This window comes from Drosophila navojoa, chromosome 4 (genome assembly GCF_054131105.1).
Source record: "Drosophila navojoa isolate 15081-1374.11 chromosome 4, UAZ_NAV_1.0, whole genome shotgun sequence".
Classification (NCBI taxonomy): domain Eukaryota; kingdom Metazoa; phylum Arthropoda; class Insecta; order Diptera; family Drosophilidae; genus Drosophila; species Drosophila navojoa.
This window is the reverse complement of record NC_142892.1, coordinates 21,523,591-21,548,251: the sequence shown is the minus strand read 5'-3', so window position 1 is coordinate 21,548,251 and position 24,661 is coordinate 21,523,591. Positions and strand designations below refer to the sequence as shown.

Genomic DNA, 24,661 nt, shown 5'->3' with positions numbered 1-24,661 from the left:
AACAATTGTTGTTGAACATAATCACATTGCTGTGATGAAGATGCACCGAGCAATATGCCCAGGGATGGAAAGAAACTAACTATGCCGAAATAATAAATCAACACTAACTGAATTTAATATATGGCACTAAGTTTTTATAATTCATAAAATTATTTCGCGCTATATTTCTATTTTGTTTTTTCTTTGTATTATTATTATAAACTGGCAGCACAACATGTGTTATGGACACTATGTGAATAAGGCTTTTTGAAGGGAGTACCTCTACTATTTTCTTGTTATTTCTGTTCAGTTGGGCCAAATTGCTTAGTATCCAGCTGCAGTTCCCTATAAATGTGTTATTTTTTGTACATTTTAATTGAAGTGAACGAATTTTAGGCATACCATTAGGCGTTAAGAAACGCAAAAACAACGATTTATGATGGGTTCCAAAGATAAATCAAAGTTTAAAAATTTTCTTAAGAGCACAAAATCACCAGGTAAAAATGATTAAAATAAATGCAACAATTGCTTCGATGAACATGCTGTATTTTGGCAGGAAATTCTGGTGAGCGAACATTGCGTCCAGAGTTTGAGCTCGAGCTTAAACCAGAGCAGCCCATTGCACAGCGCTGCAAAATGCTTAAGGAATTGAGTGATTTACATTTGCAGAATATTAATTTGGATGAAGTAAGGCAAATGGCTTTGATAGCCGGCAATTTGTATAAACCAATAAATATTGATGTTGTTTCGCCTGCAGACTTCGATAACCAATCTGTGGCAACTAACCAACGATCTCATCGTGCCCAACAAACCGGCAGAAACGCGCCAAATTACCTTGAGCTTCTATAAACGTCTCATTTTCACACAATACAAAAACCTGACGATAATGCGTGAAAAGTTTTTCCTCGTGATACAGAATCATGAGGCTCACGAGGATCTCCGGCATCTCCTGGAGCTGCTCGACACCCTCACAGAAAACGGCAAGGATATTACCAATTTCGAAGAGAAGGTGAAATGGTGCCACATGGAACTTCAATTATCAAATATAAATTTGATTTGCTTGCAGATTGGTAAATTTATGCTCCATTGGATACCAGCTATCACACATGCCGATTTATTGAGTCCCTATCTACAGATGATGATTAATCTCATTAAGTTCAATGCAGCCCACCTGGAGAAAGACGTGCTCGTTGGAATAGTGCAGTGGGTGACATTTCAAATACGACTTATCTAAACTGACTGATTCCATCTGTGTTACAGAAATGCCTGCGAGCTGAGCTGTACGGTGCCGAACGATGACATTGGTCTACAATGCCTGACCGTCTTGGAGATGGTCATCGGCTACACCATCTTCCCCAGCGAGCCGTTGCATCAGTGCATCGTCACTTTGTGCCGCACAGTGAACAGCAATCACTACTGCCAGGCCTCGTATAAGGTATGTCAGACTATTAGTTTACTTTATTTGGGGCAGGCAAGTATAACACGGATTGAATATTATTTTTAATGTAACAAAAATTTTGATGACAACTTGTTGTTGCTAATTTCCTCAGGCATGGCCTTGTGAGCGCTCAATTGGTCAGCTTGCTTGCTGCTGTTCACTTTCTGCTCTTCTTTGCTGACTCTGAGAGTTGTAGTTGGCGTCGCTTGTGTGCTAGTTGCCGCTGTAAAGCACTGGGAGTCTTTATCAGCTGTACAGTAACGGGAGACCACATCGAATTTGTGGCCCTTGGGGCAGCTCAATTCAACGGCCCGGCTGCCAATGCAGACGAAGTATCGGCTGCAGTCCTCCGAGTGCGGCACCAGTCGACTGCCTTCTTTTTGGCACTCCTGCATGGGCACCTCGACCAGCTGAATAGCTGGCTGACATTCACCTCTCATATCCAGCAGGCAACTGTTAACGCTAGCCTCATAATAATAATTTTGAGGACACTGCTGCAACACGGCCTGCCCGCCGACACAAGTATAATAGCTCCGGCAGTCGTTCGAGTTGGCCAGCATTGAGTGCTCTGGCAATATGCAGCTGCACTGATGAGCTGGCGTTATGTTTACCGGCAGACAGGCTTTGCGGCTGGCATCGAAGTAGAAGCCATAGGAGCACTTCATAACTGAGAGTTCGCCCTGGCTCGAGCAACGCTTGAAGCGCGTACAATCGCCCTCCAAGCGGTGAACACCAGTCGTGTTGCAGCGGGTGGAGCATGGGCCTCTTACGCAACGTTGCTCCTGGCTGTTGAAATGGTATTCCACCGGACACTGAAATTCCTGATAGCTCTTGGCTTCCATGCCCGTGCATACATAGAACCTATCGCAATGCTGCTTATTCGGCATAATTGTCCATGTTGAGGCAGTGCCGCAGAGCGCTTCAATCTCGCTTTCAGAGTCGCCTCTGACTCTCGCCAGACGCAGCAATAGCACAATAATCGCTTGCAGGTGATCTGAAAGACCAGGAATCTCTTGAATGCCAAATCGAAGATTATTGGTGTAACCAAAACTTACAGTTCTTCATGAGTATTTACTTGTGTCCAGAGAATTGTGTGGAATGCTTCACACCTTTGATATCGGCTCCACTTTTATGGCACTAAAAGCAGACTGGCTATGAATTTATCAGCTCATTTCCGATGCCAGATTGGGGGTTACAATTTGTTTGCTTATGGTAATGAAATTCTAGTTGTTAGTCAGTCGAAGAATGTTCTTTTACACCTTATCTGATCCCTGTTCAGGTGTTTACCGTTTCTTATCGACGCGAATTGGGTTGATAATTAACCAGCTAAACATCAATATGCCCCACTTGATTGCCGACTTCCGAAATGAGTGTCGCTATCTATGTCGATTCTACGATTCACCAACAATCGAAAATGCATTGCTTTTCCATTCATACAATTTTTTAACAAACATTTCTTAGGTACACCCATTGCATCAGGCGTGATAGCACGCCACTAGATCCTTGGGCATGCAGCGCATTTGATCAAAGCCATATATGGAGACCTTGAAGCAGGCAGCTCGTGTGGCATATTCAATGGCATCGCGCATTGACATCTTGTCCCCCTGCATGGCATAGATGAAGGCGCCCACGAAGGTCTCCTCCTCGCCAATGGCATCGACGATCTTTTGCGGCTTGTGTGGGCCCACTTTGAAGTACTTGCCGTCGGGCATTAGGCAACTGGCGCCCTCTTCATAGTTGTTGTATATTATAATCGGCTGGTGAGATGTTATCTTTCTGCACGTAACCGGATCCAGCTCTGGTATTTCCTCAGTTATGTATGGACTCTTCTTTGGCTGCTTACTCTGCCATCGCCTGCGTGCGACATCCATCACGTCGCGCACTGCCCACACGGTTTCTCGGCCATTCATGTAGCCGTTGTCCACCTTAAGCTGTTTGCGGATGAGCACATAGTCGGCCAAGGCGGCCATGAGACAGCTCTGGGGCTTCATGTCGGCCAGGTCCACAGACAGCACAATGTAAGCGTCGGGACTGCGTTCATTGTATGCACGCACAGCGCGCACCATGCGGATGGTCTCTCCGGTTTTGCGCAACTCGAAGTGTATCCAGCAGTATTGGCGGTAGTCAACGGCGCCCACGAATTGCTGATAGGTGAGCTCATGTGAATGATTCGTGTACTCCACGGTCGACTGCTGAGCCTTGCCGCGCACTGCGACGATGATGCGATGCGGCGGCTGTTGGTTGGTACGCGGGCAATTGGAAATCTCTATGCCCATGGCCTGGAAGCTGTTCGTTAGGCTCTCGAAAGCGGGCACCTTGGTCAGCTGACCGAGAAACTCGCAGGTGGTGCCCAAACGCCGCAGGACGCAACATGTATTCGGGGCATAGCCGCCAAGCCGCCAGAAACCCTCATCGGTGCGCTCGATGATGCCGGGCTTTGGCTGCTCGTTGCATATGTTGATGACATCCAAGGTACAGCGACCCACTATGAGCACTCGGCGTGGTGGCGGTGGAGGCGGTGGTGGCTCCTCTCTTGGCAAATATCGCACCTTCTTCACAGTTATGAACTCCTTAACAATCTGTTTTTTCATATTTTTGGAATTTTATGAATGTAACTTTCAAATCTTGTGCCAAATGACAAATGAGCCGCCAATGAAATTTGATTACTAATTGAATTTTCATTTCATCAAAAAATTTGTTTTTAAGATCATGAAGAACTTGCTGGGCACTCAGCTGGGCTATCACTCCATGAAGATAATGTGCAACATACTCAACGACAAGGGACAGTACGAGGACGCCCAACTGTTGCGAGGCGCCGTGTTTCATCTCAACATGAACATTTTCGGCTCGAACGTCATTTTTCAGGTCTCATCGATGATTTACGCCACCAACGTGTTGATGGGCTTTCGAAATGTAACGTGCACGAGCCAAGAGTCTGTTATTATCTTGATATATAAACTGATTAACTGTTTTAGGCACTGGATAGCAATGAGGTGATCGTGACCTATGAGGTGATACTCAGTGTGCGCATGGTGATCAACAAATACAGACACGAACTCTCCGAGATAATATGGGATCTGATCTGCGACATTATGTCGGCGATTGTCGACAACATCGAGGAGTATGGTGCGTATTGCGAGATCCCCGCTCAATGATCTCCCATTTCCAACTCTGTTTAATGTATCTTATCTTGCAGAGCGCTCGGGCATTAACAAGGATCGATTGCACCATTTACAAATCAATTTTCACGAGAATATCGACTGTATTGAGAAACTCTTGAAAAACGATCGCTCACAAATACTTTGCAATGTGGAACGGATTTACGATCTTATAGAACGGGTCGCTGATCGGCGACCTGAGTCTTCTGTCCTAAGCCTAATCGACTATCGAACGCAACGGGTGACCGCAACTCGACCCGAGTGGCTTTCGTGTTTGTCCCAGTTTGTGCATCGCTATTACCGCATGTCTAACGTGAATGTGCGCAAGAAGATCATCCATTCGCTCGAGCAGATTATGAACCAGAATCGATACAGCTATGAGGAGGAGATACTCGATCGGGTCGTTGTGCCACAGCTGGCGCAGATCTATCAGGAGCCGAGCGTACAAGTGCGCGAGGCAGTCGCTTCTGCTCTCTCTAACTTTGCAATCCATTGTGATACGAAACGTTGCTTGGAGCTGTTGGACATATTGGAGGCGCTCATCAATCGCCCCTTCGAACAGATGCGTCAAGTTGCGGCTGAAGCCGGTCCAGCGGAGCCGGGCAGCAGCATTGTCATAAAAGCTAAGACGGAGATCGAGGATATATCTGCTGCTGTCGATGGGCTTGTTAAGGTGTTTGCCATCAAGCTGCATCGCCAGCCGGCCACACATGCCATTAAGATATTCAACATTTTAATGGATCATCTAGAACTGCACTACGATAGGCCAAAGGTCTTTGAGCAGGCAAGCAGTGTTCGGCATGAGGTAATGTGATATCGAATTGTATATATTTCTCCTATATATGCTAATCCAGCACGAAACACCTTGCAGATATTCGAATGGCTGCTCAAGATTCGCGCCAATGCCTCCTATCACATTGGATATCCGAAGAACGGCACCGAAACCTTAAAGTTTAGCCACTATTTGGGCATCGAGCTGCCACTATCAGCGCAAGCACAAACGCAAACAGCAACAGTTTCTATGCGGCGCGCCTGTAATCTGATTATCCGCTGTCTAGAGCACGAGTCCAATCTCAAAGTGTTTGAGCTGGTTATAACGAGGCTGCCCACAGTGCTGCAGAATAAGGCCCTTCTGCAAGGTAGCGACATTGAGAAGCTAGCGAACACATTGCTGAAAGTTAACTCGGTTACCAACAATAAGTTCAAATTATCCAACTCCAACGAGTTCCACCGCCTTGTGGTGCCAGCAATCGCATCGCTTGTTATCTATCACGAGTGCCTACTGCCGCCGCAGCAAAACACCATCATTACATCCCTATACCACCTCATACCGGCGGGCATTGCCGATGTCTGCATCAATACAATGGCGATTCTCATCTTGGAGATGCCTGACGCCCTGATGCGTAAGCTGCCAGATATTTTGTGGCAAATAAGCAAATTGTCCGACAGAGCTGCGGTGGCCTTGCCAGTTCTGGAATTTCTATCCCGTGAGTGGTTTATGCCAAGCTATGATAAAGGCTTCAATTTGGTTTGCCTTGCTCATTGTAATTCATTTACTCATTTCTGTTGACAGTTTTGACCCATTTGCCGAATCATCTGGTCTCCAACTTTACACTCATGCAAAATATGTATGTGTTTGCCATATCGCTGCCCTACACAAATAGGATACGATACGACCACTATACCGTATTATTGGCTCACCATGTGATAGCGGGCTGGTTTCTGAAGATCAAGGTGGAGCAGCGCAAGAATTGCGTAAGCTATATCAGATCGGTAAGCTAATATTCACATCATTTTCGTAACCCATTTACCCAATTGTTATTTTATTGTTTTGTAGTCCATGCAGTCGAATGCCAAGATGCTTAACGATGGCATAGCCAACATTAACTCGTTGCACGTGAATGAAGATTCCTCCAGTCGTAAGCGCAGCACGAGTCTTACGGAACGCGGCAGTAGAAACAGCGCAACGACCCGCAATGAAGCCGATATGCGACCAACAATGGACAAAATGCTGCGCAACTATCATGCGGACTTGGTTGAGACATGCTTTGATTTTCTGGAGCGTCATACATTCTCGCCGTGCCCCTCCCTACCCAAGCGGTAAATATGACTGACATGTTCGAGAATCTATTAGTTATGCAATCTCTGTAACTGCAGCTTGCCGGCTATTGACTATTTGCTAAAAGATGGAGTCTCTCAAACATGGCTGGTGGGTCATAATTTGATCACAATTACCACTTCCGGCTGCCCATCGGGACCGACGCGCAACGGCCTCTGCGAACGCTGCGCTCAAATGGGTAAGGCACCCAGCATTAGTCTGAACTCGAAGGGTCTCAGAGATACGGTGCAACCGCCTTCGTCGCCGGAGCGCGAACGGCGCTACACCAAAATGACCTTTCAGCATAGCAGCGTGAATGAGAGCGCCGGCAGCACGGAGCACACTTCGTCATCATCCACATCGAATTCGGAGGCAACCGCTCATCCGCATCGGCAGATATCGAACAGTTCAACGATCTCGTTAGACACGTACTCGCGACGCGGGTCCAATCCAGAAGCTTCTGGGGGCCTAGTCGAGGGCTCTCACACTGGTAGCAATACTTCGCTATTGGGCAATTCGCTCTCGTTGTCAACAGCTAGCGTTGGTCCTTCTACTCGATCGAGTCCAGCTGTGCAGCAGCCGGTTTGTGTGCGTGCCTGCACCAGCTGGGCCGAAATCTTCATAAGACGTCCCACGGGCAATGTCTCATGGATAACTCGTATTGAGAATCCCATTGCCAGCGACTGTTTTGGTCAGGATTTGCCCTTCAATAGCGTCGTTTCACTGTTCCTGCCCACTGCCTTTGGCGGCGTTTTTGGGCCAGACAACCCAATGCAGGAACTAGTCCAGCAGCAACGGCAGCAGCAACAGCAGCATCAACAGCAGCAGCAAACGCAACAGGAAACTCAGGCAGCACAAGAGGCCGAGCTCGAGATGGAGCAAGAACTACAACCAGCACCAGGACCTGAACCAGAACAAGAAATAATACCAGAAACTGTATCAGAAACTGTACCAGTACCAGTTCCAGTTCCAATGCAGGAACCAGTGCCAGACCCTGCACCAGAAGTAGAAGCAGGTCTTGCACCAGCGACAGTGGCGGCAAACGCAGAAATTCGCAACCGAATGGTGGCTAAGGCGCGGGCATTGTATCGCCAGGAGGAGGTTTACTCCGTGAGCAGTGCCGGCGGCGGAGGCAACGGCGGTACAGCGGCCATTGATATTCCACGCCTGGCCGCCTGTGTGAAGCGGGGTAAGGATGCAGCACTCAGTGGTAGCGTCAGCGATGGTGAAGCCGACGATGATGCTTTGGCATTTGGCGATGGCCAGAGTCGAGTACGAAATCCGGTGCGGCGCGTCAACTCCAGTCCAGAGATGACCTCTAGCTGGCGCCAGGCATTCTTGGCCGCAAAGCCAGCACCCCTTTCCCAAGAGCGAGAATCCGTCAAGGCAGCCTTCGAAGAACACCAGCTGCCGTCGAAGAAGAAGAGCGTACAGTACAGCACCAAAGACATGCGGGTCAGCTGCGAAGCCATACCCGAGGAAATAGCTGGTTCAACGCCGCCTCAGGCTGCCCAAGTTGTGAAGGGTCCACTGCAGCCAGGAGCTGGCACATTGCCGCCCAAGCAACACTCAGCCGACGACGTTAACAGCCAGGCTTCAGAGAGCGGAGCTCAGCCGGGCACGGTGCAGACCTCTGCATCGGCATCCTCTCTGAAGCAGGGCGCTGTGGGTAAGCCACCCTTATCACCGGGTCAACTGCAGGCAGTTATCACACCCAAACAGTCGCCCACTCCAGCTGGCCCCGGTCTCGGTCTAGCCAAGTCCAATAGCAGCGGCTATAGCAGCAAAAATTCCGGTCCCGATTATAATAATGGCGGTGGTGACGTAATGCGTGGTCGTTCTAAAACGATTTCTACGGTGCGTGAGGTGAACAACGGTAAGGCGCGGTCACCGTCGCCCGAAGCTTTCAGAAGCTTTGGTGCCACCAAGTCACCGATCAGTGCCAAACTGTGCATGAATCCCAGCTTCGTTTTCCTGCAGCTCTACGGCACTGGTGAACAGGCGGTGACGGAAACCCCGCTTAAAGTGGGGCCGGATCAGCCGACCGTATTGAGACTGCTCGACCTCGTACCACCGTTTGAGACGCATAAGATCGGAGTTTTGTATGTTGGTCCAAATCAGTGTAACAATGCGGTTGAAATTTTGCGTAACTGCCACGGCAGCACACGTTACGTCGAATTTGTTCGCAACATTGGAACATTGGTTAGCCTCAAGGACGCCGAGCAGAATAACCTCTTTATTCATCTGGACAAAAGTGGTGCAGATGGAAAATTCGCTTACATCTGGAAGGATGATATAATGCAGGTTAGTTTTCTTTAAAATGTTGTTAAATAAATAAGCAAACTAATTACTCCCGGTTTTCCCGCTCAGGTCACATTTCATGTGGCTACTCTTATGCCTACAAATCTGCAGGACGATCCTAACTGTACGGAGAAGAAAAAGCATATTGGCAATGACTATGTCAAAATAATTTACAACGAAAGTGGAGAGAAATATGACAGGAATACGATATCAGTATGTTCTTTTCTTTTCTATAATACCATAGTACAATCTGATGAACGATCTCTTACAGGGCCAGTTTAACCACGCCTGTGTAATTGTGGAGCCGCTGGAGCAAAATTCGAATCGTATCTATGTCGACGCACGTGAAGAGATGACTAGTTTCGTTTGCCATCCAAAGGAGCGAATAGTCTCCGATCGCAGTGCTCCCTTGTTAGCCCGACAGATGGCGCTGCACGCAAATGTGAGTGATATTGGACTCAGGTCCTCTCCAAGAATGATGATTAATGTTTTAGCACTTGTAATTTGGAGTTTTAGATATATATATGTATATATCAAATACTTGGAGCTCTATTTCATTTAAATATACATATTTTATTATAAATATGTCTATTAAGTTCGCATTACTAGTACTAGTTAGGCGATAATTACAAGAATAAACAAATATATCCAATTATTCTCTTATAGCTGGCCTCACTGGTCTATGAATGTAAGAGTAAAAAGACTCTGTATGCATCTAACTGGATTGAGAGATTGCGGAAAATCAACCGTTTGCGTGATAAAGTAATAGATCTTTACAAATGAACATGTACCCTGTTTAATAAGCAACTTTCATTTTGTAATCTTCAGCTAATTGATAAAAGAAATGAGCAAAGCAAGAAAGATAAAAATGGCAGCGCATCCAGCGGCATCGGCAACGCCTCCTCATCGGCAGGGACCACAGATTCAGATGTCAAAGGAGCATGTTTCACCAAATATACATAGGCACTGAAAACTTCAGCAAGTATACTCATCTGTGCTGTGCCTGTGAAAACTGTGGTAGTCCAATGGCAATTTTAATGAAGATTCTTGGAATTCTGGAATGATGGCTTTAGAGGAGCTTCGCTTATGTGTTTGATTCCTTTCTTCCGACATATGTATATCATTATTCATATATTTGAGAACTATATTTTATTTCTGTTTACATATAATTAATATATAATCATGTTCAATCCGTTGTAAGCTTGTCTTTCTGTAGCCCCGCAATATGATCGTATCCGAAATCCATGATCTTGTGACCCGCCACGCGATTAGCGAAGCCTACAGCATCCGGCAGGTTACACTGCATTACGTAGGTAGCGTATATGAAGCCAGCCATAAAGCTGTCACCGGCACCAAGGGTATCCACGATACGATCAGGCCTGAGGGCCGGTACATTGGTGCACTCATTGATAGCTGTATCCAGACAAGCAGCACCCGTGCTGCCCCAAGGACAAATTATGCTAGGACATGTGGGTTCTACGTTGCTAGCAAGAGCATAGCAAGTTTCTTGGGAACTCTTCCAGCCCTTCTGCTTGGCCAGCTCGCTGGAAAACACAATATAATTACAAAGGCCGCACAGTGGTAGGTTTTCCTCAAACGTTGTCTCAAAATCTAGGGAGATACGGATGTTAGAGCCCTGGATTCGATTGTGCTCCTGCACGGCTTTTATCATTTTGATTGTTTCGTGGGCATGACGTGCCTCGAAGTGAACCCAACCGTAGCGATCCAGTTTTATATTCATAAAGTCTTCATACGTTATATACGGATAGTTTTTATTGCAATGCACAATGGTTCGCGAGCCGGTCTTCTTGACAATTATCACTGAGGAGAACGGCGGATCTTTCTCCGTTTTGGGACAGTGCTGTGTGCCAATGCCACGTCGATCCAAATCGTCCAATAGTACTCTGAAGCCGTTTGATCTACTGAGCATGCCGAAGAATTCGACATTCGCGCCCAGCAATCGAAGCACGGTGCTAACGTTAGAGGCATTCCCTCCTCGCTGCCAATATCCGTCGAGGCATCGCCTATCCGTGTCCTCCGTAGGGAAACTTTCATTGATTGTCACAAAGTCAATTACGGTGCAGCCCACACAGAGCACGGGCTTCGCTGTGGTCATCGCCAGACTCTTAAAATAAATTCATATGCATGCCTGAATTCACTGTAACTGACGACCGAACAACTGGAACTTGATCTGCTCTATAGATTTCAATTGAATTTTGTTAAAACAATCTAATCAACTTTTCTCGCACACATAGAAATGCGTGTATATGTATGTACATGTATACATACATATGTATGTATGTAGAAGTTAACTTTTGTTTTGTTTCTTATCGCGATTCAGCGACTTTAATTGAGAGTATATGAAACACGAATGTATAATTTCAATTATTGCTCTTAACAAATATGAAAGCCAATTCATACATATATGGATAAATATATATAAGCTTCAATTTTTTGCATGTATATTTATTAATTTTCGTATGTAAAATAAATGCGTTACAAGTCGATTGCAATTCGATGACATTGCGATCAAATTAAAATCGATTAACAATCCGCTGGTCAGTAAATATGCGATTGAGCTCGGACTAAGAAATACCCTGTACCTACATAGTCACTCTGTTGATTTGCTTGCACTGGTGCACATAAATACACACACATTGCAGCTTACACGCTCTTAAGCGTCTGTAGCTAGAGTAGCTGAAGCAGTCAGAGAGCGAAACGTCACACGAGTCAATGTGTTTCGCTCATAGAGTGAGACGAGGAACGGACATGCGCAGTGCGTCACCTTGTTCAGCATGCTTCCAGCTGTGAAGTCGCCTGTCGATCAGTTAACCGCTAGTCACCCGCGCGCGCGGTGTTCGTTAGTAGCGTTGTAGCGCGCCGTTCACAGAAAATTCGCATCGTGCCAAAGTGTCTCCTTTATTTTCGCAACTGGCATAGTGTAAATGAAGGTGCCATATATGATAAATGAATCTAAAATACAAAACTGACTGTGACATTAAGCCGGTTGGTAAGTGAAAATAACGAATTTAAAAAATACAAGGAAAAAAGAAAATTTAGCGACAATGTGTGCAACTTGTGTGCAGGAAACCGGCAAACAAGTGATGACAAATATAAACACAGCTGCAAATACACATACATATGTATGTACATATATACTTATAAATGCGAACATATGCATGTGATTTCCCACACTATTAAATTATTAATTCTAATATAATGTTAATGTTTAAAAGACCAGTGCGCTGAGCATTATGGTACATGTACGTACATAGTATATCCATACGTTTGTATGGAAGCACATAATTACATACATAAATAACGAACGAAAACGAGTTGAGTATTTGAGCGTGCTTACGTTGCCGCGTCGGGAGAGAGAGAGACAGAGAGCGTGAGTGGCCGCAAAAGTTTGCGTTCAAGAGCACAAAAGAGAGCGCAAGAGTACACGCTAGACTGTCAGCTGGTTGTCAAGTTGCGCAAGTGGCCACGCAATATTGTGTGCATAGCACTCAAAGCCCTGAAGAAAACATAAATGCTTACATACATAGATACTATGTACATAATGGCACGGAATGTACATATGCCCACAAATATGAACTATTACTAAAATGTATTAGTATACTAACTGAATTGTATGCGTGACTTTGTTTACATCTGCGCCGCGCACTTGACAAAGATCCCAAGCTAGCTAAACGAACACATGCACGCGCGCACACATGTACGTACATACATATTTACATGCGTACATTCACACATATATACGTACTTACATTAAGTTTCAAGAGCAATTTTTGTTTTTGTTTCATTTTTTTTTTTTTTTTTTTTGGGCTGTGTCGCAGTTATATGCGAATGTTAATACAAAATATAAACAAATGAACTGTTAAAGCAGCTGAATTAAAACACACAAGAAACAATAACAAAATGAAAAAGATATATGTACATATATGTACATGTGTACAGGCACACACACAGACTTACTTAAAATGAACTCAAAGTGGATTTAAAAGACGATAAGAGAGTTCTTAAATCTCTTTTTTAGCACATAGGGAATGCGAAATAAATATACATATGCGACCGCAAGTACAGTATAAACTGTGATTGCCTTCTTAAACGGATGTTTCTGTAGACCGGGAGATATTTAATGATTGAAATAATGAATATAAATAAAAAGAAAATAGTGCCTTCTTTTCAATTTGCTTGAAATCAATTTAAAAGTGAATGTAAATAATGAATATAAATAACATGGAATGCATGCCCGTCTTGAAATGAGTCAATTAATTTTAGGTTATTCTAATCATAGATAAAAAATCATAATATCTATTCCCATTTTAAGGCATGAACAAATTATTATAAATATACATTTTGAATGCTCAAAAAAGCTTTATTAAGCTTGAAATACCTTTGTACCTCTTCGTAGTGAGTGTCATTAGGAAAAATTTTAAATGAATACTCATCAAGTCAGTCAGTGTCAATATCTTGTGTCGACAACAATAACAATAACAATAATAATAATAACAACAACAACAGCCACAACGCGTCGCTAATTGAAACCGCAAACTGGTTTTCGAATAAGATCAATATACACAGCAAGTTGTAATACAATACTTATACGGATCTATGCAATAATATATCAGATGCATGTGGAGAGAAAATGTGAAAGATGTACTTTCTTTGGTTTTTTTATTCGAACTGATATAATAATTGTAAATATAATATGCAAATATGTATAATATAGTTAATATCCACTAACTTTAGTATTATAGTATATCAATAATTATATATAAATATATGTACATCATTTCAACTGAAAACTAACAGATATAGTAAAAGAGAAAAGAGGGAGAGAGTGGAAAGGAAATTATATACCGCTCAATTCAAAGACCTATCCTACCTCTTATGTCTACCTAGTCTCTATCTCTCATTTATTTCTCCTTATGTAGTTATATGATGGATGATCTTGATCTTGATAGAAAAGACTTTGCACAGAGTATATGTATATGTACTTAACTGTATATACACAGATTATTATTATTATAGATTATTTATAGTATTTCATTAGTTTTATGTCATTTTCGAACTCTAACCAGTTAACTGAAATGGCACATTGCGAAGCACGCAGACAAGTGAATTTGTGTGTGACTTTTTGAAATCTTATCAAATTGTTAACTGTTGTTTTTGAGCTTTGCTGTGAGGGGGTATAAAAAAACCGAATTGTTTCAGATAAGAGTGTGGCTCTTTGTGTTGTTGGTGGTGTCCGTAGCTCCATACTCCATAGCAATTTTTGCGTCGTTTGACATTGTTGTCGACCCGTTGGCCAAACTGATATCGCGAATGTTTCTCAACTGCGACACGTCCATTGGAAGCTCTCATTATTACTTTCGGTGACTAAAAACTGTGGCTAAAAATGCAACGATCCTTCGGGGTATAACCTCGATATTCGGATATGTCGTTCTGTTTCCAATACAACGTCCATGTACAGCGAAATACAGATTGCAAGAGAATGGGAGAGAAGAGAAATCTGGCATGCATTACGACATTTTAGTTCATGCGAAGAGTTACGCTTCAGTGTATTCTGGTGCCTTATCAATAAACCGAAGCTGATTTGTCGCCAACTTCCCCTTTGATAGTGACAAATGGAATGGGCATTGATGCATCATATCAGAAGAAAGACGGCGAATCATAAACTCTCAACCCGCCATCGTAAAATTACATTTAATGAAATTCAGTCAGCTCAAATAAGTTGATTTTGTTATACGTAAGGTTAAATACAGTTAACACTCAGTAGAACGCACTGACAATTTGAATGGATGTGATATAAATATGTATATTAAAATATATTTTTTAACTTAATAGTTGAATTTAGGATTAAGATATCCTTTAAGAGGACATGTTCCTGTCAAAAGATAATGTTAAATATTTGTATCCTTTACACATTATTTGCATTATTAGTATGATCTATCCGTTTGCTTTTAGCTACAGGGTATATTTTAAAGTGTTGCGTGGGCTATTAGCCAAGCAATAGATTAGACAAGTCACAGAATGAGATATCATTATCCATATTCGCTTTAGGCGCTCTATGAACACACTACTAGAATGCCGATTTATATGTAGGAAAGCTCACGGCAAAAACAGATATCATTGCAAAGGCACTTAAGAAAGCGAGAGAGAGAGAGAGAGAGAGAGAGAGAGAGAGAGAGAGAGAGAGAGAGAGAGAGAGAGAGAGAGAGAGAGAGAGAGAGAGAAAGAAAGAGTAACAGCAAGAGCGAGAGAGTGGAGTTACATTGTGCTATTAATATACTTACCTATCGTGCATTTATATTTCTGTCTAACTCTCTTTTTGTCTTTTCCAGTTAATTGGCTGCAAAATGAATTCCAGCAAAGAGGCGAAGAGCGCCGCGAAGGGACAAAAGAAGTTACAAAAGACAAACAAAAAGCAGCAACAGAAGCAACAGCTGCAACAACAGCAACAACAGCAGCAACAGCCAACCATAAATAGTAATAAGAACGGGATCTGTAAGGCTGCCACGAATGCAAAACTCAAGCCCAACGATTCAAAGGCCAATAATCGCAGCAGCACCAACAACAACAATAACTACAACAACAACAATTGCAGCAACAACAACAACATGGTGCACAAGAACAACAATGCGCAATCGATGAGTGGAACAACAGCTGCAGCGACACCAAACATTACGCAAATGTTTAAGGAACAGTACGATGCAGAGCGACGTGCCACAATGTCACAGGTGGATTCAGTGCCCAAGATGGAGCGTACGCATAGCTTTCGGATGAAGATGTCCAAATTCTTTAACAACTTCACGGGCAGCAAGGAGAATCTGGCGCGCAGCGACGAGTCCAAAGATGAGGCGGGCAAAACGCCGTTCACGTTCACGCGAAGTCGTTCAATGATATTGCTTCGACGTCCGAATCGGCGCAGTTTTATTGAGCCGCAGCTGGAGCAGCTCTCGGAGGAGGCGGAGAAGTCGGGAGATCCAATGATGCCAGCGTCGCCGCGCAAGAATTCGCTGGCCGAGGACGGTGCAACCAACACCAGCTGTTCGCCCATATTGCGACGCCGTGCGGAGACCTCCAGCTCAATAAATACGCCAGCTCGACGGCAGTCCACACAGGCACTGACCTCCACACCCGTCGAGGACTCCGCGGAGGCATCCATGCAGCGCAAGCCATCGCTTATATCCCTGACACCTGCCGAAAGCAACTTCAATCCTCAGCTTAACTTTCAGAAACGTCGCTCCAGCACGCTCATCGCGTCGTTCAAGAGCACGCTGATTGGACTGACGGAGAAGCCAGAGAAAAAGGAAAAGAAAGACAAAAAAGACAAGCTGAATCCCAAGTGGAGCGCCTCGCTGCAATCGCTGCAAGCAATTGACAACATGGTCAGCTACGCCAATATGTCATTCATTGACTACGACAAGTTCAATGGCTATGAGAAGCAGCTGGAGCGCCAGCAGTCCATCATGAGTCTAGCCGAGCAGCAGATGCCCCCCGTCCACACGCTCCAATCGCCATTGACCACAACCGCCAGCCATCCCCACCACTCACAGTTCAGCTCACCCTCGCCCCTGGGCGAACTAAGTGGGAGTGCAGCTGGAGCTGGAACTGTCAGTCTGCCCTTGCCGCGTACGCCCTCCTTCGTGGGCTCCTCTTCCGTGGAGAGCACGCCGAAGACAGTGGTGATGCGACGCAAGCGAAGCAGCAGCTCGGCGCTCGCGCGCCAGCAGTCCGCCTCGACGCGCAACAGCAGCCAGAGCTCCTTTAACCTGGATACGGACTTCGAGCACAACCTGGACAGAGTTCACAATGTCTATCGCGAAAGCCTCGACTCACGCACCCTGGAGCTGCTCAATCAGCGTTCGCGCAACTCCTTCATTCAGGACCAGCCAATGCTCTTCGACGCCCTCAACCTGGAGGATGGCTCTGCGAATCGGCGCTGTGCGCTCTGCGCCCAGAGTGTCGCGAGAGCCAACAGCTTCAAGCAACAGCGGGACGCGGTGGACGGGCGCGGGAAGCCCAAAATACAGGTGAGTTCTTATTCCTCTTATTATTACCATGTATATACATATATGGTAAATCTATTATTATATATAGTTTTTGCCCTGATTATAGTTATAGTGTCTAGGCTTAAGAATATATCTATATATTTCATATACCATTATTGCATTTCAGGAAAAGTTGTAGCTAGTTGCTTTAATTAGAGATTTATAAAAGTTGTTGAGTCGAAATCTACGATACTCCCCGTTTTAAACTGATCAGGCTTTTAGTTGATTTTAAAAATAGAATTTACCAAAGCCAAAGCCAATCGCGAAATCTCAGAAACGCGTTTATTTAAGAGGCTTGAAATTTAGAATATATACTATGTATATGTATAACGTATTCGTTAAAATTTGAATTTTCAACTAGACCCTAATAGATACAGATTTACCCCATTTGCTATGCTCTACCATAAAATTTCGATGTTAGGTTGTCAATGGAAGTAGTCTACATTTTGAGCGTCTACCTTCAATCGCGGTAAAAGAGCTCAGATTCAAACGGGCAAGCAGACGAACAGCAAGACGGAAATTGTATAGAACCAATAAAATGTTTCCCTTCGGCCGTGTGCATAAAAATTTACTCAATAAAGAGTAGAGAGTAATAGGCTCCATTCAGAGTGGAGTTGTCACCTATAAAAGGGTGAAGCAACGATAACGTTTGCTCAGTCGCATCCCTGACCTCCTATTAGTCAGTCGTAGTGTAGTGCTGTGCCTGGTAAAACTTTTAAATATTTGTAATTAAGTATTTAAAATGAAATATATCAATAATAATGTAATAAATGGTATTAATAATTGTAATGATGATGATTTGAGTTGAGCTGTTGATACTCAAATTTCGATAATAATGATCTTGTTAATTAGATCATCATTATCATCATGTTCATTTTCGTCAGCAACATCTATTTCATCATCATCAACAACCGATTGTCCGTGATCACCATTAGTATTAGCCCTATGATTCATATCCGACTTTTTCAAACAAGAGTAATATCAAAATGTACCAAGTACGATTCCAAACTTCCTATAATCCTATCGAACATATGAATAAGAAAACATCGCAAAGCTTATCTATTTATAAGCTTTCCAATGTAAGCACACAAATCTCAATTAGTCATAGTAACGTCATCTTTAGGCTTTTTATTGATATCCCAGCACCCTTTGGCGGTTGCTAGGAATCAGCTTGGTCATTCGCTGCATATTTTGATATAGAGCCCCATAGTATCGAAAAACTCAGATATAAAGACTATGTGGAGCATTCTGCATTAGCCAGATTTAGAGAAATTCTTTTGGAAATAACCATAAGCAGGAGACGGAGCTTATTCAATTGAGTGCTTAAGGCAGTTTCATAGATTTGATTTCTTCAGAAATACATTAGATTTGCGGATTCTAAGCGGCTTAGCTGAAAACCTGTTTACAGCCTTGATCCGTATACAGACAACCCTTTGCTTATATACTTACGCTCATATACATATATACGAGTATGTACCTGTACAGGTAAAAAATAAAATATTTCGCTTTTTATGGCGAGCGGGCAACGCTTTGAATAATAATGACGCTTAAAGATGCAACTGAGCTAGTTCAGGGAAGGTTACAAGACCTATAAAACACAACCACGAGCTGTTTAGAATTTATAATAGCCGAACGCCAAATACAAAGCACAAATCTCAATATGTGAGCCAGGCTTTCTGTGTGATATATATGTACATTAGAGCCGTACATCCCTTTCAAATATGAACACAATCGATTGTGGTTTGTTTGTTTGTTTCATTGTATTGATCTTAGCAATTTGTATTAGCCAACGTGTGTAGTTGGAGCGAAACCTAAATGGTTTGCTAGTGGGTAAATAAGATAAAACGTTAAACGAGCGAATCATACACGAGTGGCTCGATAAGTAGATTACGAACTAATTTGCACTTAGAGTTAACTGAATTTGGTAGAAAATGAAAAAATATGTTGTCAGTTATTCGGCTGTTGCTCCAGCGACGCTTCACTCTCGCTCCCTGCTCATTGCGTGTAGTCAGTGTCGCCCTTGGAGTAGTGTATGCAGGCCAGAACGGTGTCCAGCAGATACAGCGCGCCCTCTATGACGCACAGCGAGCCCATGGCGATGCCCACCTGACGCTCCGAGTTGACATAGAGGAAGCCCTCGTCGGACATGTAGCCCTTCCAGTAGTGCAGCGCCACACCGCCCACGGCGATCCACATAAAGGTGCCCACCACATTCATGATGGTGTCGCACAGTTCGCTGGATGGGCAAGGGAATATGAATCAGAGTGGGTCGAGCGGATAGAGAGGATTCAGAGCTGTGCTTACCCCTTGTGCTTGGTGGTGCCAAAGAAGTAGGCAATGGTGTGGCACCCCGTGTATATTAAGAAGCCGACCATCACGCCGGACGCCACGATTTCCGCATCGGCGCTCTTCTCCTCGTTCAGATTCCATGTGCCGCCAATGCCCAGGAACTCGCCGCCATCGCCCCAACGATATAGGAAGATCACCACCAGATTGATGATCTGCAAAGATTGAGTATCAATAGAATGTAAATGAAATGTTCATAATTAACTTGGCTTGGCTTAGCTGCTATTTCCAATGGCTAATGAATCAGACGCTGTAACGATCTTTCGTTGGCCCCGCCCTATAGAGCTTTCGCCAGACCTATTGCGCACTCACGACCCGCACTTAATTTTGTGCTTTTCGTATATATGAGTAATATTACGAATAAGTAACCCACCCCAGGCAGGCACAGATAAGACCGATAAGGCCAGCAGAGTTAGTCCATTGCTCAACATATTTCCAAGCCAAGCTGGGCAAAAATTCGTCACTGAGCGGCCAGGACTTAGTTTCTATTAAATATAGAACTCAAGGCTTACCAGCTTAAGTGCTTTGATGAAAATCGAACCAATTGTTTCCACAGATACCATATTTATCGTTTGTCCTCTCTATATATTCACACACTCGAACTGTATTCGTTTTCTATTCGAATTTGGATTCGTATTCGTTTGGTTGTCGCTGCTCAACTGAATACATAGCAGATAGAAACTTGGAAACAAGTGACAAGAATTTGTAGCTTTTGCAATCTGTTGCTCAGGTGCCCCGATAAGATAACTCGACCAGATAACAGGTGCGTTTCGAAATCGTTTAAACCTATGCCGAATGCGTTGCTGTTGCGCCTACGCATGCGCCGGTTCGCCTCGTTATCTTATCTCAACTGGAACTGTCATGCCTTATCGCACTAAACTCCGTTATGTCGACCTATTAGTCTCTCTGTCTCTCTATCCCTCTCTTTCTCTCTCTCTCTCTCTCTCTGTATTTCTGTTTGCAGTGTAACTCCTGCATTTGTACTATATACTCCATATACCTCGGAAAGTATTAATCATGGTCAACCACAAAGCGACAAGCTCGTCATTCCGTGCGCCGGAAATAAAGCTAATTACGTCATCATTGACGGCGCTTAGTTGTTCTTCAGCTCGCGTAAGCATATTCGACTGAATCCAAATTTTCTTATAAAGGCGCTTTCAAATTAAAGGCAAAACAAACAATTGCAATTCGTTTATAGGCTCAATTTAAATTAGCTCGGTTTAATTGTACTCTTCTTCTCAATGAATGAATTTTAATTTTATCCATCAATGAGCAGAGTTAAACTTACAATAAAAAAATACAAAAATAAATAAAAATAAGATTAATAATAAAAAATAAATAAATAAATAAATAATTACTTTTTAAATATTTAGCGCTAATAAAGAATTGAGAAACTGTAGACGAATAACTCTTAAAGAAGTTTCTTTGGATTGGTTGTATTTCCTGTAATTTATACGAAATAATTGAATTTAATAATTTTTCAATTTTAAAAATACATTTTAACAATAAAAATAAATTTGGTATATACTGCCATACAAAATAATTGGTCAAGACAATAACAGTAAATCATCCTCTGGATCATTGTAAACGGATTTTTAAATAGAATAAGGTTTACTTAAACCATTCTGACATACTAACTAACTAAAAAAAAAGAAATTCTAAACATATTAAAACACCCAAAAATATATTTAATTTTTTAAGGCGCATAAAAAAAATCAATTTTCATTATTCACTGCTTTTATGATTTTTAATGGTTCTGCAAATGATTTTTTTTTTTAATTATTACTAATAATGTTGTATAATTATATGTATGTGAGTTTCTTTATGAGATGTTGAGGCCTACTAATATAACTCAGTCTGATCTTGAAAATTTGCCGGAATCAACATTCAAAAGGCAACCCAAAACTTAGCGCTTTGTTGCCCATTGATAACACATTGTTTTCTCAGCTCATTTTGATAAATATAATATTTGGCAACTGCAGACCTTCAAATCGATTAACCTTGGACACAAAGCGAGCTGCGCTCTAGAAACTCGTTTCAGTATTATTGCTATAAATAAAACCAGAACAGATTATTTCTCTGTGCCGCCGTTTTGATACTCTCATGGAGCTGTAGAGCTCTGCTATACAAGTTATACCAATGAACTTTGACCTCAACTTTTTAGTATACTTATATATGAGATTATATGTAAGATATATATTATGTAAAGATGTATATAAATTATGCTTAGGTTACGTATAATTGATAATAGTTTTTTTTTGTTTGCTTTTAAGCACCTAGATATAACCATTAAATAGTGATTGGGTGTTAGGATCTGTCCCAGTTTTGCAATCTCAATTGCTGTTGGTTGCTCCAAGTTTTATTTTTACACTCGCACATAATTAGCAGCTGCAAAATCGGAGGCAAACTCCGGTCACGCTTATTCGAATGCATGCACTTCAAACAGAGACTTTAATTTTGGAATCTTATATGGATACATGCACATACATACATATATGTGTATTTCTATATATACTTGTATTGTATCTGTGTAGTATATATGTATATATTTTATATGTCTCGCTGAGTTTTGCGATGAATCACGGCATTGTCGTTGTCGTTATTGTTGCTTGTGCCGCTGCCACAGTGTGCAGTAAAAGCCGGCACATACGAGGGCAGCTCAGTAGATTGCTGGCAAATATCTGAGCGTCTAATACATAACAAATGATCTGCTGATTCCTCTCACATCTGTGCAGCATGCAGAGCTGTTCGACTTATTTTAATAGTATATAAACTTGAATCATACAATAAAGTGAAATTCTGAAGCCTTTTGTTTAACATTAAATCTAAGAGAAGAGTTTTGATGTGCTCTACACAATTGCGGCTTAGACTTTTCCGTATTAGTTAACTCTTTACTGATCTTTGTCAATCAATCTTTAAAGTCAACTAAGTAGTTTCAACTTAAAGGATTTGTCCACGCGCAAGTTTTTCAAACGCCCCTCGTAATCAACCAAGGAATAACAATAAGCGCTGGCGCAGTAGGCGGCGTTTAGAGCTTTCGAGGCGTGTCACAACAACGAGTATTTGAATGACTAAATGAATACAAATGCAGGGGCATCTCATATGTGTAGTGGGCCGACGAACATGGAAACATGTGTATTGTATATTTATGTAGGTATAAATAAATATCTGTGCTAATATACATACATATGTATGTATATTTGCATAAACTTTGAATTTATAATGATCTCCATAGAGGCTATGGACACTACTATATATATATAAACCAGCTCTTATATGCATACGTATGTATATTTTTATTTTGATCAATCAATTTGAAGTATTGTCAAAATTTAGAAAAAGTGTTTCGTTATGGCTGGAATTATTTACATATGTAGAATTGTCATCCCGTAAGTTGTGGCTGCACATTAATAATTTGATTCGTGGGCTCTATAAAGTGCGAGCCATGATTTACGGTAAGTCGGGCCAAGCGCCATGAGTCATAGCCAATGGCACATGGCGCCGTGGTTTGAGCTTTTCAGCATATTTTATTTTGATTATTTCTTTTGAGTCGGCCGAATCTGCAAATCGCCGTCTATATAAAAATACAAACATATACTTACATACATATGTGAACACACATGTGTGTATATATACAAATATTTGTGCATATATATGTATGTGTTCTTGTTTGTATGTATGTCGGAATGTTTATATTTTCGCGCTGGGCACGACAAAATTCGTTGTTGCTGTTTCCATGAATGAACGTAACGTTTGTTTACCAATGGCTTATCGCGGAAAGCTCGCCGAAAGCTCCCGAAGTTAAGAGCGCGCGCAAGAGAGCGCGAGAGAGCTCAAAGTCTCTTAGCTGCTAGCAGGCGAGGTGTGCTCGAAAAGTAATTGACGAAGGAGCTTAACGAGCATATACTTCAGTGGCAAGTTAATTGAAATATTAATTTTATATTATAATTTGAAATAGAATTGAGAAGTAAATATAGAAGTGCTAGCTCTGCAGTAGGTTGTTTCGCCCTGCAGGGCATCTGCAGGCCGAGTAGTCTCGGCTAGAGTTTGTCATTCAGTGCAAAAATCTCGCATAGATTGAAGGTGAAATGCTTGAAATGTTTGCGTCTTCGACCACAAATCATCCCTTAGAGGCAGGGGCAGGCGAGTCAGTTAAGAGAGAGTTGCATGCGTGTCAATTGAAAGGCAATCTGCGAGAGTTCTCTTCGAATGTCCTTGGACGCCGTTATCCTTATCAAGCGTGTGTGTTTTCTCAGCTTTCACGCTACCAATGCCATGTTCGTCGCCCTCGTCCTTTAAACGAACCAATATGTCCTCCGCCGCTTTAGTTCGTTGCGGTACGTCGCGCTGTGCGGACAACCAAAAGACTTTCGCGACCCACGACACGTCCTACGTCCTAGGACTACGAGTTCTCTGCATTCGCACAACGATTACGTTCTGTTTTTGTGTTGTTGGTGTTGGTGTTGGTGCTTGTGCTGTTGTTGTTGTGGTTGTGGCTGTTTTTGCGCGGGGAACAGCAGAAAAAATAAAATAAAATAAAAATAACGAAATGAAAGTAAAGCAAATAAAAACCAAAAACAAACAAAACTAAGTGCAGCGTAATACTTATATGTACAAGTGTAAATGTAATGAATTACCAGTTCTGCAGGCAGCGCGCTGAGTAACGAAATTATATAAATAATATAAAAAAAAAAAAAAAAAAACAAAAACAAAATCAAAAACCTTTCAATGCCTCCGGAATCTGTCTCCCAACCTGATGGCCATGCAAATATGGTAGTTATTGGCGGCCGTAAACCCTAATGCAATTAACAGGAATAACTGATTTCTCGATTCATATGCAAGTGGGTGGATAAAGTGATTTGTTGTGAATAGTGACGGGATGAATCAGAATCAGAATCAGCAGCAGCAGCAGCAGCAGCAGGAGGAGCAGCAGCCGTGGGCCCACACGCTGGCAAGGGCAGGAAGGAAAGCCGGATTGACAACCTACATACATTACCACTTATGTGCATGCATAACAACATACAAACGTATTTGATTAAGGACGATGTAGGTTTGGCTGCCGCTTGTTTGGTCACTTTGATCATTTAATTCAGTCTGGTATAATTTATTACTTATTATGATAGTACATACACATGCAAGAGATTAGTCATTGTATAAAGTGTACGATGCCGGCATAAATATGATAAATAATATCGATTACGCTCGCTAATAAATGAGCTGTTAAATGATGAGATTTAGCTAGATTAGTTGTTGTTGTTGTTGTTGCTGTGCATGACGAGGA

At 42.6% G+C, this 24,661-nt stretch overlaps 6 protein-coding genes across 7 annotated transcripts in view; 2 read left to right on the top strand and 4 right to left on the bottom strand.

Annotated features, from left to right (window-relative positions):
• The first annotated feature begins 259 nt into the window (after positions 1 to 259).
• Positions 260 to 10,174, top strand: gig (TSC complex subunit tuberin). Its single transcript, XM_018100537.3, has 16 exons — positions 260 to 476; positions 536 to 666; positions 737 to 988; positions 1,046 to 1,182; positions 1,240 to 1,414; positions 4,124 to 4,330; positions 4,393 to 4,543; positions 4,614 to 5,380; positions 5,447 to 6,062; positions 6,149 to 6,348; positions 6,413 to 6,675; positions 6,733 to 8,977; positions 9,044 to 9,187; positions 9,246 to 9,416; positions 9,641 to 9,736; positions 9,803 to 10,174. The coding sequence occupies exons 1-16, from the start codon at positions 416 to 418 to the stop codon at positions 9,935 to 9,937; spliced, it is 5,751 nt and encodes a 1,916-aa protein (XP_017956026.1). The 5' UTR covers positions 260 to 415; the 3' UTR covers positions 9,938 to 10,174.
• obst-J (obstructor-J) lies at positions 1,411 to 2,781 on the bottom strand. Its single transcript, XM_030391235.2, has 2 exons — positions 2,473 to 2,781; positions 1,411 to 2,411 (listed from the first exon to the last, which is right to left on the bottom strand). Exons 1-2 carry the CDS (start codon positions 2,480 to 2,482, stop codon positions 1,480 to 1,482), a joined length of 942 nt encoding a protein of 313 aa, XP_030247095.1. The 5' UTR covers positions 2,483 to 2,781; the 3' UTR covers positions 1,411 to 1,479.
• LOC108651097 (ketohexokinase) lies at positions 2,826 to 4,089 on the bottom strand. Its single transcript, XM_018100550.3, has one exon. It carries the CDS (start codon positions 4,006 to 4,008, stop codon positions 2,893 to 2,895), a length of 1,116 nt encoding a protein of 371 aa, XP_017956039.1. The 5' UTR covers positions 4,009 to 4,089; the 3' UTR covers positions 2,826 to 2,892.
• Positions 10,089 to 11,517, bottom strand: LOC108651102 (ketohexokinase). Its single transcript, XM_018100559.3, has one exon. The coding sequence runs from the start codon at positions 11,088 to 11,090 to the stop codon at positions 10,161 to 10,163; it is 930 nt and encodes a 309-aa protein (XP_017956048.1). The 5' UTR covers positions 11,091 to 11,517; the 3' UTR covers positions 10,089 to 10,160.
• Positions 11,518 to 11,781: 264 nt separating this feature from the next.
• LOC115561827 (uncharacterized) overlaps positions 11,782 to 24,661 on the top strand; it is a 32,487-nt gene continuing 19,607 nt past the window's right edge. Inside the window, exons 1-2 of one of the 2 annotated variants that reach the window (XM_089259183.1) lie at positions 11,782 to 11,984; positions 15,325 to 17,016. In XM_089259183.1, coding sequence (XP_089115309.1) covers positions 15,340 to 17,016 — 1,677 coding nt within the window. In that variant the 5' untranslated portion in view covers positions 11,782 to 11,984; positions 15,325 to 15,339. The remainder of the gene's footprint in view (positions 11,985 to 15,324; positions 17,017 to 24,661) is intronic. The other variant, XM_089259189.1, reaches the window with a different exon arrangement.
• Positions 18,775 to 20,064, bottom strand: Ssk (smooth septate junction protein snakeskin). Its single transcript, XM_018100564.3, has 3 exons — positions 19,893 to 20,064; positions 19,339 to 19,535; positions 18,775 to 19,270 (listed from the first exon to the last, which is right to left on the bottom strand). The coding sequence occupies exons 1-3, from the start codon at positions 19,941 to 19,943 to the stop codon at positions 19,030 to 19,032; spliced, it is 489 nt and encodes a 162-aa protein (XP_017956053.1). The 5' UTR covers positions 19,944 to 20,064; the 3' UTR covers positions 18,775 to 19,029.